Genomic DNA, 16,449 nt, shown 5'->3' on the forward strand with positions numbered 1-16,449 from the left:
TAACAGATGAATTAAACTGAAGAATTTCATACCCAGTACCTGTGGACAATGAAAACATAGAAGGAAACAGGAAGAACTGGCCTTTCGTGCAAATGAGAGCACTGGGAACATCGCTAAGCAGGCGCGAATGTACAGGTGGCCACACAAGTGCAAGATGTGGGGGCAGGGATTCAGGTGCAGGCTTAGGGAGATTCAAAGGGCCTTTGAGTGACAGGGGCCCTAAAAAATGTGGAACATAATTGGACCTCCTTGAGGCCAAAGATCTGTAACAGCGCCCCTAGGTGGGTACATGTAGACTATGGGGACCAACTCAGAGCTGAACCAGATGCTGCACCTGCATGAGGATGAGCTGAAGAGGTAGATTTTTATCATGGGGCCCGGCGACGTGTGACAGAATAAGTAACGAGGAGGAACAAAGGGCCCTTTGCGGCTCTTACGGCAGAGCTGAATAATCGAAGTGATAAGGAGACAGGGAGAAGGTCCTCCTTCGGTCTGACAGCATTCCCTGCTGCTGCAGCCTCATTGGAGGCCCACGTGGCACGCTGGGCCTGATAGTGGATCTAAATGACCTTTTGAGTGCGTTTTCTATGGCTCATCTTGTGGCGCCGCCGGCCTAGCCGCCGTCCATCCCGCACAAAGAGAGCCTCTGTTCTCCGTCCCTCCTTGCCCGTTGTCACGGCCTCATTACCTGCCGTGCGCGACCTTTAAGGAGGTGCTGACGGCGGCCCAGCGGACCGGGGCCAGCGTCTGGACAGACCGGGACAGCCGGCGCTGTGGGCACCAGTGCCGGGCGCTTTATTGAGGCCACTTTAATGGGCAGCGCTGTAGATGCATCGCCCTCCCCCAGAAGTCATGGGACAACCCACTAATTGCCGGGAAATGGGGGGGCAGGTTTGTTGCTGTAGGATTATAGACCCTTGACGTGGCCCTGTCAAACCCAGAGCCTTAACCCATTAAAATATCTCTGGAAAATGCCGGAATTTACATAAGATTAACACAGGATACTGCAAGACCAAAGACAACATGGAGAATGTGCTATTTCTTGAATCAAAGGAGCCATAATTATGTTCCCCATGATCTTTTGTTGGACATTGTACTGTATATGGAAGATGCCTGTAAGCAGGCAGAACTATAGAGTGTTGGTCAGGGTTTCCAGGGGACTATAAACCGTAGGACACCCATGTGTAGCTTTAGCATGTAGCTTTAGCGGTGATGGTCTATGGCTCATCCCTGACACATGGACCATCCACCTGTGTTACGCGCCATCTTAGTTCTAGGCCTGTGAGCCATACTGACAGGAGGGGTGGTCCATTTGTGAGAGCCAATGTGCGGGCGACTGCCTATACAGGCTCGCTGTGTGGGGTGTGGAGCTGTTTTTGGGACTGAGCTGTCATTTAGGATTTTAAAAGGGTTCAGCTTGGAAAATTCATTAAATCAACATACTTGTTTTATCTTAAGATAGTTCTTTAGATGCCATATGTGTAATGGTTAGAGAGCAGGGAAAAATGACAGAATTGGATATTGATCACAAACAAAAAGATGTTAAATCATTTGCAGTCTAGCTGTCCTTCTGTATAAAAATCTCATGTATATTTTATTATTTTTTTACAATTGTAAAAGGTTGGTAACAGATTCTTAGTACAAGTTTTCTGATTTTTAAAACAATTACAAAGGCGGGAATTAGCATTTTGTTACAGCAACAGTTGCTAATCTAGTCAATTTCCCTTTTGATTTCACAGACAGCAAATGGTAGTTAAAAAAAAAAAACAAACACAACAGAAGCTGAAATGATAATGGCTGTGTACAAAAGAACATAATCTCAGTAAGCACTGGATGGCCACAGTCCGTATCTTCTGGTCCCAGGCCAAAAGTGGCTTGCAGTTCCTTCGCTGGCCAGCAGAAGGTGCAGCACTAAACGACAGTCATTGCAGCTGTAGGGTTTCTGAACAATACTTCAGCACCTCCTAATCAACCTCACCTGGTTTTCAACATAGCAGTCTGTCGTCTTTGGGTGTGTATATATATATATATATATATTACAACAACAGAACAGTTACTTATTTCTCTTTGTCATTAGAAACAATCTTCCCAGATGCAACCTCTCTTGTCACTCTGTCACCGTTTTAATAGCCTTTGCCCAAATCCACCTTTAAACCAACCCATACTTTACAGGTCGGCCCCCACGACAACACATCCTAAAGCCTCATTTTGCTGTAAGGTCACACGTATTGAGTAAACCGGTGTTTCTCAGTCCAGTCCTCGGGGTACCCGAGACGGTCCACATTTTTGCTCCCTCCCTGTTCCCACACCTGAACCAAACAATCAATAACACAGAATGCCTGGTAGAGGCGTGTTGGAAGCTCGGAAGGAACAAAGATGTGGACTGTCCTAGGGCCCCCGAGGACTGAAACACGAGTAAACGACGATATGTTAGTTTGATGATTATGCGAGATTGCCTACATTTATGTTTATATGAGAGAGAGTCCCGGGCGGTGGGATGGGCACACTGGGCTCACAATGATGGTGTGAATTCCTCCTCTGTTGGGAGCACCTTCCGAGCATCCGAAATGAAAGATGCTGGGTTTCTCGGCGGGATTCGTGTGTGTGTGCGTGTCTGTGCCTGTGTGTCCTGCAGGGGGGGGGGCGCGTCACTGGAAGACGCTGTGGTAGGTGGGGCACTGGTGTGACTTCATGTGCTTGACGGCGAAGCGCAGCTCGCGGCTGCGCTTGTCCCACTTGTGGATGGCGGTGAGCAGCAGCTGCTGGTCGGCACGGCGACCCATGATGAGGAAGCTGCCCGCCAGGCTGTCCAGCTGCGCACACGGGCAGTCGGCGCCGTTCTTCAGGTGCAGCACCAGCCGCTTCAGGTCCCGCTTGCGCAGGACCCCCATCTTCAGCACCTTCTTCTTCTTCTGCGCTGCCACTAGCTTCCGGTCGCCCTTCTCTCGCTTCACCTCCTTTATCTTCATCTTCAGAGCTTAATGGGGGGGGGGGGGGGGACGCTACATTAGTTCATCAGTCAACCACCCACCCCCTCATTTTGGATTTCATATCCCTACTACATTAATTACAAAGCTGATATTTTAACGGTTCGGCTAACCTCGCTGAAAGGTCCAACAGAAAACCAATGAGATCTATGTCAATATCCAGTTCAGAAATCTGCTCTTCAGATTCTAATGTTGCCCTCAGCCTTCACGATTCATACTGGCAACCTTCAGATGTCTCCAATCTACCATCCTTGCTGAAGGGTACAACGGCAGGTTGGCATCATGTGGTGCCACTAGCCCCCATGCCGTGTGTGCATCAGTAAGTCCTTTTTTAGACCCATCTAGAAGTCCTTCTTGTTCCCTCACCAGCTGGGCCTCATGGAAACAGAGTGTGGGGGGGGTGGGGCTTCTCCCCGTCCCGACTGAGCAGTTTGTGTCTCTCGAGAGGTGAGTCAGTTACCCCACACGGCACTAACTCTGGAATATTCCGGAAAAGCGGATATCGCTTCAGCAGGCCCCGCCAAACATCAGGCAAGAAGAACGCAAACAGAACAAGAGGAAAGTAATTAAACAAAAGAGACCCCAACAGAAGCCAAATCTGCAGGCTGACCCCCCCCCCCCCCCCCCCCCCCCGCGGCCTCCTGGGACAAATCTTGTCCTCAGCAACCCAGCAGTCAACATGTCTGTGCATTGACAGCTTCAGGCTTTCAGGCCAATAGAACAATGGGGGTTAAGGAGGGGGCATCGTGCTGTTTGTCTTGGTATGTCACAGGCCCCCCCCCCCAACACATACACACACACACACACACACACACACATACTCTACAAGGAATAACACAGGTGACCATAGTATATAATTCTGAATCTATGGATTGTTGTCCGTTATCGGAGAAATGCCGCCTTGCCTCTCCTTGCCTCCACATGCTCGCTGCGCACCTTCAGCTCAAATGGTGCCACGTGATGCCATTACAAAAGCCAGCAGCCCGTGTCTGGTGACTGTTCAAGTCACCCAGCTGCCACTGCTTTCAAGAATCTCAGGTCGGACTCAACGGCGAGGAAGAGAGGGAGGAAGGGAGAGAGGGAGAGAGAAAGGGATAGGAACTACTAGATGGGCTTTTTGTTGAACCAAGCACTTCTCCTTCTTGTTAATAAAGCTCCTGTGCGCCCCCTTATCTCAGACCAACTTATCTCAGACCAACTTATCCTGCCACTTTAGGCAAACTTGGCTACGTGGGGTAAGAAACAGGCTATACAGGCTGACAGTTAAATACCAGTGGCAAATGTGAGCTGTGAACAACACGCAAAGCTAATAACCTCCAAAAATAACACCTAATTCTCGAAACTAACACACAAAGCTAACAACACCCAAAGCTAACAATCCCAATGCTAATGACACCCGCAGATAGCAACACCCAAAGCTAAAACCCCAAGCTAACACCCAAAGCTAACACCCAAAGCTAACAACACCCTGTTTTTGAGGGCCACCCGAGAACTGGGGATCATGACTGGTGATGCTGGCCCGCATTCCCTGTCTGCAATCCAGGTCAATCCACATTTTGTTTGGCACATTCCTGACTCTGTAACCCACACTGTGCTGGAGTCTGGAGAACCATTTCTTTTGGGAAATACCCTTCTCCGTGGCGGAGGATACCTTTCAAAAGCATCCTTTCAAACTGAGGTGAAAAGTCCCTAAAATCCCCCTGGATTCTCAGGTGGGGGTCCAGCAGCTACACTGCTAAAGGAAGAGCAGAATACTAATTACCCTCTTGGGAGACAAAGAGCTAATTGCAAATCCAGATCTTGGTCGGTATGGCAACAAAGGTGCTTATAATTTTGTTCCAGTTGAGCATCCTTCCACATCGCTGCAGGCCATCTGTGTGCCATACCGGTTTTGTCCAAATGCTTAGTCATTTCCTCCACGGTGACCTGCAACCTCGAGGAAACCAGCCTACCTGTGCCATATCTGAAGTACTGAAGAGTACAGCGTTCACGCCTCAGAAGGTCCCTCTCTCAAATACACCTCGTTAATTACCTCTCCTGCCACTCCACCGCTGTCCCTAATCTGTTCAATCCCATGTCGAGTCTATGACAGCACTGATCTGATGTCGATGAAGCATTTCGGGAATTAATATAAAGGTGCAAAAGAATATAAAAATACACACAGACTTAGATATATATATATTCTGAGCTGAATGCGTCACATTTGGAAACTGGTGACTTGTTAATGTTTCCTACCACACTGTGCTTATTCCCTTCCTGCTAGCAAATCTGCGTCTACTAGCTGCTGGGTCAAGTGCTGAAAGGCTGCGGTTTAGCGTCGAATCCTGTCCTGAGCATTAATGCACCGCAGGTCAGGCAAACTGCACAGCAACTTTAAGCCCATGATACTTAAAATGACGACTTCAAACTCCATTCTTATATCAATACAGACCCAAATAAAGTACGAGTTTTAAGAAAACATGGGCATGCCCCGGTTTTAGCCTTGATGGTCTGTCGACTGTTGCGAGCCTCGTGAACCATGATTAATTCTGATGCTTGCACTGTCACACAGGAACGACCCCTGTGGGCTGATCTGGCCCTGAAACATCTAACCATTTCAGGGTTACTTATTACGAGTTTCGTTATAATAACACAGCAACAGCAGCTAACTGGAACAAATCTCTAAATCTCCTCTTACTTATTATTTATCGTTCGCCAAGTAAAACAACTGATGTGCTGTTTCTATTCGTGTCCTCTGGTCCCGGCGGAGGGCAAATCCCGCAGATTGGGTAACATCGCATATCTTTGTGTTGCACTCAACAAAGTACATTTTTTTCTTTTTCGGAATCGTGTGGTGGAAACTTTCACTCGCATCCAATGCACGCTTTAAACATACAGCCCCGCAACTCCATTCCTTCTTTTTCCTGCAATTACATCCCCGGATCGTGATAAAGTTCACGACCCCCTCCCCGCACCCCCTCCCCGCACGCCTTCCCCGAGTCGAGTAATTTGTCATAAAATAACGACACAAAAGGACCGGGAAGGTGGAAATTCAAACGCCACATGTGCTTGTGCATCTGGATTTGGGTTCGGTTTGGGGGCCTATGGGTGGGGGTGGGGGGGTCATTTCAAAGCTGCCTTTTAATGAATGAGGGCTCTTAAGATTCGCCAGGAATGCTCTCAGCAATCAGTAACTGATGGGGGGGGGAGTCACTGCGGACGTTTACTCGGGGTTTTACATGTATAAGCTTTCAGGTCTCAACAAGGGAAGGTCTAGACAGGTTTGTGTATTGGTACAAAATGCAGAGCAGTCAGCAGGGGGTGCAGTGGTTAAGGAGTCGTGCTTTAAATGGAACATCTGCAAGTTTAGTTCCCAGGAGGATTTGACTCCCAGTACAGCAATAAACTATTTAAAAAATCCACCGACTTAAATAGTGTGAATAGAACACTGAATTCTATAGGTGCACAGTGGTTCAAAAGTAAAGCTGTGTCCGGGAGCAGGGGGCCCAGTGACAGAACACGGCCTCTTTCTGGGCGTCAGGTGACAGGTCATTTTGTCTTATTCCTATAAGACTGACAGCAGTCACGTGACCACAAACAGCCTTTTTCTGAACACCTAATGTTATCCATCCCCTATAAGGACACTGTGTCTGAGAGACACTGAGGGGGAATAAAACCAGCAGCAGACTGAGCCAGCAGGACATGGGTTTGTGACCCCAAGAAGCTTTAGGGTTGAGTTTTGTAGTACAACGCTTGACATGAATCGGTATAGTCAAATACCCAACCTGATCAAACAGGCAAAATTCATATAAGGAGGAAAAAGTCATGAACTGAGGAGATTATACCTCTGTCGCTAGTTGCATGAGGTGAACCTTAATTTTTTTCTTGTGGTTTTTATTTTGGGGGGTGGTGGATGGGGGGGCGGCTTACCAAAATCACTGGCACAGAAGTGTTCCATGATGGCATCAGCTTTCATCTCGTTGTCACAAGGCGGGCATGCTTTGGAGGCTGCGAAGAGAGTATGGAAAGGAGGGGCACGTCACCAGTCGTGTTATACCAGACAACGCCCCATGTCATTTAGGGACTTAAACACATTAAACAACAGGTTATAATGGCTTCAGAACCTACATTGTCCTTCTGGGGGAACCTGATGATACGTAGGTGGAAATACATTTTATATTGCTCCTAAGCAGGAAATTCTGGCACCACAGTTAGTAAGATTCAGGTCCCGACAGGGAGGTAAAATGGTGACAGATTTTCCATGCTGTGCTTCTTCCCTGTCAGCAGATCTCGTTGCCACCCTGTCTCCATGGCATTTGTCCCTGACGACCCGCCCGTCCACCTCCCGCGCAGGTGTCTTAGATTAAGGTCGCCCCCTGCTGGCCGAGAAATAAGGCAAAGGGGGTCCCAGAGTTCGTGCTGAGTCCTGTGCTTATTGGTGGGTGTCAACAGATTTGGAAGCTGAAGTTGTTGAATTTCCACCAGGAAAAGCCAACAGTAGAAACCTGGAGGATTTGCACTGGTCCATGTTTCAGTCCGAATGCCGTAGAGGCGTTAACAGCAGAAAAAATTACGACCCAAACTGGAAAGAGGTAACATGCATGTGTTCCTGTTAATGAAAGACTACAGTGTATGATTCAGTGCTTTAAGGACCTAGGTGCCCAACCCTGGTTCCACAGACCGGTACCGGTATTCCACCGGGTCACAGAACGCTAGGGGGTTTCGGAGAGTTTGGTTGATTTCCAAAAATAAACTATATATTTAAAAAAATTTCACGACCTCTCGCATCTGTACATTCTGTTCACATATGAAATAAAAGGAAAATGGCAAACTTATAAAACTGCCAACTGATCGGCGGCTGCCCCCGAATCCCTGGCGGTTTTATGGGCCCTTGAAAGTTTTTCCGCTGTAAACCGGTCCTTGTGCACCAAACGTTGCCTGTGCCTGTGGACGGAAGGTTGCTGGTTCAGATCCCATGGTCGGCTGCTTTGGATAAAGGCATCTGCGAAGTCCATGTGCCTCGTGTGACGTGAATGTTTGCGTGACTTTTGTGGGGTTTTATTTATTTAAAAAGCACCGCATGAGCTCTGTTGGCACCAAGGGTTAAACACAAGTCTGTCTCAAAAGAGAAAAAACACCTAAAGTGATGAAATGAAGTCTGGTCCTGAATACTAATGTGTCTGGTCTCAGAACTAAGTCCCAGTAGGTGTCTGCTCCTGATGTAATATCTTCACGGAGGCCGCGGCCGTTGCTGGACTGCCCCCGGGGAGACTTTCTGGGTCCAATTGGACCTTTACCTTATTTTGTTTATAACACCACCAATCGCGTAATTCACATGGAAAAAATGCGTGCAGCGAGTGGGATTTTTCCAGTTTTCCACAATGTGGTGCATATTAAAGCATTAATGAAAAAGTAAATCTGTCACTTTGAGTCATTTCTCGCATGCATCAAGAGAAAGTGCTTCAAAGGGATTCTACGTACAGTACATGTATAGGGAGAGATTTTAACACGTTTTACATATCCATCCATCCATCCATCCATCCATCCATCTTCCAGACACTTATCCTGGTTAGGTTCATGGGCCTGGAGCCTATACCAGGCATCACAGGGCACAAGGGGTACACCCTGGATAGGTTGCCAGTCCACAAAGAAAGGTGTTTCCAGAAGATTTCATATACAGTATATATAAAGGGATTTAAAGACGCCTATGGATTTCCACGCGACCTGTGTTTCTCCAGTACCAGGTGAGACCACTGTGGGTAGGTGGGATTGGGGGGCGCAGACTGTGCCCTCCCCTGCTGGAAGGGAGAGCGGCCATTAGCATGCAGGAAGGATTAGCTACGACCAGGACGACCGCACCGCAGTGGCGGAGAGTGGATCTGCGCGCCAGTGTGCTTTTTGGTTCGTAGCCCGTGTTCCCGGCCCACCGACAGCTGCTCGACAGAGACATCACGACCATCGGTGGGGGCCTGGCGTGTTCGGTTTGTGCTTCGCGGTTGCGTGCATTTGTCTGGTAGCATAAATTAACGCCGGGGGAAGGATAAAGGAACACTTTACTTTCTACAGACGTTACTCTGAGCTGTAATGGAGTGTGACAGAGCCACGAGAGAGGGAGAGAGCGAGACGGAGGCCGTTCAGGCCCGTGGACAGAGAGAGGGATCCCGCGTAAACCACACTCAGTGAGATCCAGGCAATCTCTTCAGGTTCCTCACTTGTTTATTTTTCATGATTCACGGAACATCTCCGCTGCTGTTCCGTGACTCATACGTGACTGTACAGAAAAGCGGGTACGTCTGCAGTCATAGACACCCACCGCTTGGGTGAGTCAGCTCGGGAAGCCATGTTGTAGTCCTCTGAATCCGGCCACAATGAAGCGCTCCGATAAAAACAGCCTCCGGAATAAAGCCGGGGAAGTTGTTCGAGGACCAGGTCCGGACGCGACAGCTGTGATCTGACGGGATTGGTGGGTGTGACAATGCCCGCTAAAACCCTTTAATGTGGTCCAGCAATCAGCTCTGTTCTCAGGCCAGTTTTCCCCCTCTTGGATCATAAAGGAAGTTCCGTAACTGAATCAGTTTGATCAGAGCCGCCCTTGGCAACGTGGACACAGAACATCTCTGTGAGGTCGGAGAACCGGTTACGTCCCACCGCCACCTCAGATTTTTAAAATCCGAGAAAAATGAGAATACAAATGAGCTTTTCGCCTCAACATGTTTGCGAGCAACAATCCGGGAAGCACCTGCAGGTGTCCGAGCATCATTTGTTTGTTTGATTGTTTGTTTGTTTGTTGAATGTCGAGTTTGTTTTTAAGGCCCATCTTAGAGCTTATAAACCATCATTGTCAATCCAGGTCTCTGCACTCAGGGTATGTACCGTTCTTAATATCCATACTCTATATATCCATACTCTATATATCCATACTCAATATATCCATACTCTATTTGTAACTCAACCTTCTGTATCATTTAGAAACAACGTCACTACATTTCTGAGATATGACAGAGGGTCCATATGTGTGTTTTAGATCGATACATAACATTAATCACACAACTCATGTCATGGAACAAGCATTTTGTGTTGAGCATTTTTTATTTTCTGGGACATTTCTAGGTTTGCTCCATTTTTACCGTGTCATTACACTTCCAGCAGCATAGCTGTAGTCGTTAAACTCAGATTTTACTCCGGTAAGCTGTTTGATCTGCTTTTTAAACCATCTTTTATTGATATGTCACTTCTGCTGCTTCTTGTGTAATTTGTGTGTCTTTAACAAGCTTGTAAAACCACACATGAGTCCCCCCCCCCCACCTAGCCCAAATAACGACATTAAACAGCGACAGGCAGCCATGACCTTCCCTCTGTCCTAACCTCAGTGGTGGGCGGGAGATAACAAGAGGTCAAAGGTCAGAGCCAGTGAAAACCAGGCTTTTCTGGGGCTACCCCACCCCCATCACATCATTGGCCGCACCACCACTATGGGAAGCTCACTGATGCTCACCTAATGCTCTGCCAGCCAGTGACTTAGCAACCAATTGGCGTGCAGCTCCGGCAAAGGCAAGAGAGACCCCCGCCCGTCAACCCGCCCGCCCGCCAAAGGCACGCCAGTACGCTTGGAGCCGCAACGTCTCACTTGGACCCCGGTGCAGTTTGTCCAGGGCTGCGCTGCCCCCCCTGGCTTCCCTCCAAGCGGTTGCCGTGCCAACGTCGCCGAAGAAAGAGAGCGTTCTTTAAATGCTCTGAGCTTCATTTTTTTCATCCGAGCTGTTGACTTATTAACCCTGATAATAAGTCTGGGTCAGGAAATTTATGAGCTAACTTCTGCTATCACTTACTGCTAAAGAAATCGGAGGGGTTTAATAAGAAGAAAACACCTTTTAAATGGTTTACGTAACGTTTTATAAATAAGTCAATAAATACAATTAAAACTTTTTATTCAACGTTCTGCATTTATTTGAAAGTCTTTTCTCTGTCAGTGTTTTGCTGTCTGTCTCTTAGTGTTTATTTTAAAAACACACTTGGCTAACAGTGGAGAATATGAAGCTCTTCAGCCAGCTCCAATACAGGCTCGTGCAGAAGCTCCTGACTCTCAGCATGGAACAGCTGCTGGAAAAGTTGAACCTGTCTTCGGAGTGTTTTTTAGTGCTGAGGTAGAAAAAAAATAGACCGTCCTTCCCCCCACCAGCCATCGCGCACAGAGTGGCATTACGCCCTGGCTGCAGGTCAGAGGAGCACAACTCATTAATCCCGCCGACTGCAAAGGTGATGAAACGCAGGCGCGCTCGTGTGTCTAAGTGTGAATTTAGCGTGATGATCCAGGAGAAGCTTTCCGATCCCCAAACCAGGGCTCTGTGTAGATAATAGTTAGTAATGACCAGGTAACCTGAGACAGAATGTATAGATTCCAGGGACAGATTTACTGTTTCTTGGGCCCCATTTAAAAAAAAAATCACTTTCAGGCCCCCCCGCCCCCCGGTGTAGTGACCGTTTGTGGCCAATAGGGGCCTCCAGCAAATGCATGGATTGAGTGGTGGAAACATCACAACTGGGAGTAAAACCAGTAAGTCTGTAAGGTGGCTTTTGAAGCTGGTAAATAGCTTCAGGCTTGAGGACGTGTGAAGGTTCATTCTTAAGCTTCTGTTGTTGTCCAAAGCAGTTTAGCTGCACCTATGTCAGATGGACCAAGCAGGGAGCCGTGATGTTTGACCCATTACAGGGGCTCTGGGAGGGATGATGGGGGGGGGGGGGGGCAGGGCTGTGTCAGAGTCCATGTGATCCACCGGTCATCCAGACACCGTCTGTCAACCCTCCCCACAGCCTGTGCCCCCCTCCCCCACCAGGACACACAGAAATTTCCACGAGGACTTGACGTCCTGCATATTAATGTGCAGGAGTCATAATTTTATGATTCATTTGGACCCTCAGGTAACGTTCATGGTATAAAACATCACTGCAGGCAGATGAAATCCCACAGGACACGCTTGTCAACTGGAGCCCAACATCTGTTTAAATGTACAGAGCGGACGGACGAATTTAACATGCCGCTGCTGGCCTGTAAATCCCAGATCGGATCCTCCGATCAAACCACATTCAGCAGACTGTAAATATACAATCGAGCAGGCCTGTCAGAAATGTGTGTGTGTGTGTGTATGTGTTTGTGTTTGGGGTTTGTGTGAGGTCACACACCTATGCACCTTCTGAATTAGGTCTGGGATTATCCATAATTCATGCTTCCCATTCAAAGCAGGTCCCAGCACCCCTGCCTTGTATATATACGGATTTAAATCACATGCGTATTTTTCTTTGCCTTTCCAGAAACAATGCACCCACCCTGCAGCAGGCTGCCTGATCTGCCCCCGCAAGCGAGTATGTTACCCAGAAACGATGCTGCAGTCAAGCTTTAATAGTTCACAATGTGCCATGCAGGGGCATCTGGGAACTGGTCACCTGACTCACAAAAACCACAACAAGACCTTAATTATGTTCTTCCCTGCGTTTCTGAAACCATGTGCCTTTTATCTTATCTAGCAGACAACAGGCTAAACCAGAAAGGTCACGGGAAAAGCCAGTGTCCATTCTCAGCCGCCTTAAAATCCCGTTTATGGCGACGTCTGACATTCCACGTTCAAACGAGCAGTTCCTCATTTGCTTCAAAATGTAAGTTTAGTTTCAGATTTAAGAGAGCATATTTTCAACGGCACGACACTCAAATCAGTAAATGTGAAATTATACAGCGCGCATGTTGTAACGCTGTTGACTGGTTTTTTATTGTGTGAAAATAACCAAACCGGTTTTTTTTTTGGTAAAACCACTCGCCGTGACGTAGATGTGAACCGTAAGGTGAATCCCAGGCTCGGCCTCTGCCACCCCCCCCCCCCCGGAGCTGCGCGATCAGGCCGCCGCACACACCTGCTGCCCCCCCAGCAAAGGCAGCCGGCGACTGGTGACCCCAGCTTATCACCATCAGCTATTTCACAAGAGCCCGCTTTTCACTTCGCTACTTGACTATCAAAGCAACTCTCCTCATACCATATAGACTTAATATCAAGGCACGAGGAAATGAATAACAATTTTATTAATGACAGCTATAACTTTCCCAGTATTAAGAGATTCACGGGGGGATTCAGGCTTACTTATTTTGCTCGGTTGCATTTTTTTTCCACATGAAACCTGGCAACGTTATTTCCTTAATTTCTGGATGCTTTGATCACTTTTAGTGAAAAGAAACTTAGGTTTTAGCCTGAACTCAGCAACAGCGCTGTAGCCTACCTCAAATGAGAAAAACAGATCTCGTTGCATGTATATACTTTATTAAATAAAGTCTGATTTATTGGTCGCGGTGTCCTGTTCGAAGCTTTCATATGTATTTTTCATAGCTTCAAAATTTTCATCATACTTCCAGTTCATACGCAGATTTCACACATAGTTCATTTTTTATTCACAATGCAACGTGAGGACGCACGTCTGTAACACACATTATAAATGCATTTTAGCTAACATTTACCGATGAGTTTCCCCCCCCCCGCCCACTCTCTCCTGTCAAACCGCCTTTCACACGCTGCCCGTCGTCTCCTTCTCCGGCTGCCTGTTAATCCGCAGTAATTCAGCTCCGGTCTAATTTCCCGAACGGACCGCAGACCAGGCTGCCGCAATCTGCTTGGGGACACCGCGCTTCCTGCGTTCATACGAGCTTTTTAAAACAGTTGAAGCATCACTTCCTTATTCCAGTAGTACAAATGCTTTCACACCACTAGTAACTTCTAAAAAGTTTTAACTAATAATATTTCTGCTGATGGACAAAATATTTGTCTAGAATATGTATTAAAAATTTCAGAATTTCCATAACATACTAAATAAATTCTTCTCTTGTGGTTGTTCCAGAGTTTCTGTTTTCAATTGAATATTTCCTTTTAGCAATACTGGCAATCTTTTACATATGTAAAAAGCAAATAAAAATAAATCAGAAAACATGGCATTTCAATTTTGTCTTGAACAGCAGAGAAAGCGAATAACTGTCAGGTAATGTAAAGTTTGCTCTTTTTTTTTTTGGTGTGTTTTTCTAACCCTTTGAACATCCTGGAAGTGAATCCTGGGCATTTCTGGACACAGTGAGTCATTAGTCATGATAAGGTATCTGGATCAGGGAGCTGGCTGTCCTTTCCACCAGCACGTCTGCGGTACATCAAAAACAAACAACTCCCTCCTAAACAAGCCCACCAAAAAACATACACACAAGCTCTTTGGCTCTGCCCTGCGATGGAGTCCCAGATATATTGCCAGCCTATCAACGCTTCTCTCCTTCATGCAGCGAAACAGCAACATTAACTAGCACACCCCAACCTTCCCCTGGGGGTGTGTGACACGCAGTCATATGCTGCGCCTGACCTCCCCATAAGCATCAATCAAGAATTCTGTCCACCAGTCGGAAAATTGACAGAAATGAACTGATACACAAATATATAAGGCCATAATCATACATTTAAAATGAGCTTTTTCTCCTAATGCATGCATATAAATACCTAAATGTTCATATGATATCTACTTTAGGTTTGTTAGAAGAGAGATAAACCTCAGTAATAACTGAGTAATTACTTAACTAAAATCAGTCATTTGTCCCTGATATATGTGACATTCGCTGCATGCGTCGCAGCTGTGTGCGGGAGGGCAGTGGGGGTACCTGGTGTTTGCGTTGCGCTGAACTGCATGGGGATGCAGAGGTCGTTATCGATGGGGAACTTGTCACAGCGGAGCATCTCGGGCCAGGGGAAGCCGTAGGTCTCCATGACGGGGGCGCAGCTGTCGCGCACGGCCTCGCAGAGCGAGCGGCATGGGTAGATGGGCCGGTCCAGGCAGACGGGCGCGAACAGCGAGCACAGGAAGACCTGCGTGTCGCCGTGGCAGCGCTTGGCCAGCAGGGGCACCCAGCTGCCGGCCTGCTGCCGCACCTCGGGCATGCTCTCGTGCTCCAGCAGGTTGGGCAGCCGCATGCGCTTGTAGCCCACGCTGTGGCAGAGGCGCAGGTCGGCGGGAATGTCCACGCACTGCGGCCGGCGCGCGTAGAAGCGTCCGCCGCCCGCCACGCCGCCGGCGCCACCCGTGTGGAAGTTATCCGACTGCCAGCTGTAGTAGTCATACTCCTCGGCAGAGGCGGAGCCGAGGGCCAGGAGAAGGAGCCCCAGGACCAGGAGGGCAGGGGCGGCGGCGCCGGGGGGCGGCGTGGGGCGTCTGCGTCTCGCCATCCGCTCCTCGCTTCTTCGGAGGATCCCGCAAAGTTTTGGGAGCTGCAAAGGGAAATAATCCTCTTTCCCCGGGGGGCAGTGTGGATGCTGTGGTGGAGGGCCCCCCCGCGAGTCAGCTGAGGGAGGGACGGTGCGGCCAGGCGCCCCGGGGGGTTTCCTGCGACTGTGCAGTGCGCTCAGGTGGGATCCCAGGCTGGCCCGCTCTCCTCCTCTCCGAGGTGCACCTCTCGTTTAAGACCCGCCGCTCGGCCTGGTCCCTCACCGGCCTCCGGCCCCCTCGTGGGCTGCCGGCCCATCCCGCCTCTCTCCCCCCCCCCCCCCACCCCCTACTCTCAGTGAGGCTTTCCCCTGGCTGCTGTGAGCCTGCGCTCAGCCAATCGTGCCACACGGAGGCAGGGCCTCGGTGCTGCTGGACACTCCCATGCCACGCCCCTCAGAACCCCCGCCATAAACCCCTCCTCCTTGTCATGAGCACTTCTTGAGTTCTGCATTTTGCTGCTCCTTACTTACTCTGTTCTCCTGTTACATTCTGTCTTCCTCCCTCCCACACTGTCTCTCTATATATATTTATATGTGTGTGTGTGTGTGTGTGTGTGTGTGTGTGTGTGTGTATTCCATGAACGCACCTACACAGGCAAACACAGATTATCCTCTCATACCATCGCTGGCTCACAGTTGGGGAAACATGGTGAATGAAGCTTATTTCATTCCTCGACAGCAAGAGCCAGCACAGCTACAGGTGGTCTCGCCCGTTGGCCTCTCTGGGGGGGGTATGCTAATGATAATTCCTGCCTGTGAATAGACCCCCATCTCCCTCTGTCTCTCGCTGTCAATCCCAGTTGGACAGAGGGGCCCCGCCGGCCCCCACTCAGCCCCCACCCCTTTGGCGGGGGTCTCTGCAGTGGAAGACCCCGCGCCGTGTCCTTCGTCCTGCTCCTCGGTGTCATCGCGCACCCCGTACCTCATAAATCTGCGGCTGCACTCAGCCCCTCAGCCACATTCCCTCCATCAATCGCCGCCATAATCACATAATCACGACCGCTAAACCTTTTTCAGACTGTTGTCACAACAGACATGGATTTAAAAAAGCCAACGGCCACAAACAGAACGATTTATAAGCGCCACGTGTCTCATCTTTTTATTAATGACACAGTCTTACTGTTATGCCTGTTTTTTTATTCTGGGATGTTTGAAATTATTCCATAAAGACGCCGTGGATGAAGGGTGATTGAAGGATTACGCCAAACTCT

The 16,449-nt window shown here is 48.7% G+C and overlaps 1 protein-coding gene across 1 annotated transcript; it reads right to left on the reverse strand.

The window, feature by feature from the left end:
* Window positions 1-1,568: 1,568 nt before the first annotated feature.
* Window positions 1,569-15,474, reverse strand: sfrp5 (secreted frizzled-related protein 5). The gene is made up of 3 exons (XM_023820265.2): window positions 14,638-15,474; window positions 6,897-6,974; window positions 1,569-2,977 (listed from the first exon to the last, which is right to left on the reverse strand). Exons 1-3 carry the CDS (start codon window positions 15,197-15,199, stop codon window positions 2,649-2,651), a joined length of 969 nt encoding a protein of 322 aa, XP_023676033.1. The 5' UTR covers window positions 15,200-15,474; the 3' UTR covers window positions 1,569-2,648.
* Between the last annotated feature and the right edge of the window lie 975 nt (window positions 15,475-16,449).

Source organism: Paramormyrops kingsleyae, chromosome 20 (genome assembly GCF_048594095.1).
Source record: "Paramormyrops kingsleyae isolate MSU_618 chromosome 20, PKINGS_0.4, whole genome shotgun sequence".
Taxonomy (NCBI): Eukaryota; Metazoa; Chordata; class Actinopteri; order Osteoglossiformes; family Mormyridae; genus Paramormyrops; species Paramormyrops kingsleyae.

Coding starts and splice junctions, on each gene's coding strand:
- sfrp5 (XM_023820265.2), bottom strand. CDS start 15,199: ATGGCGAGACGCAGACGCCCCACGCCGCCCCCCGGCGCCGCCGCCCCT. Junction 6,975..14,637: donor CAGCGCAACGCAAACACCAG/GTACCCCCACTG, acceptor CTCTCTTCGCAG/CCTCCAAAGCATGCCCGCCT. Junction 2,978..6,896: donor CTTCTGTGCCAGTGATTTTG/GTAAGCCGCCCC, acceptor CCCCCCATTAAG/CTCTGAAGATGAAGATAAAG.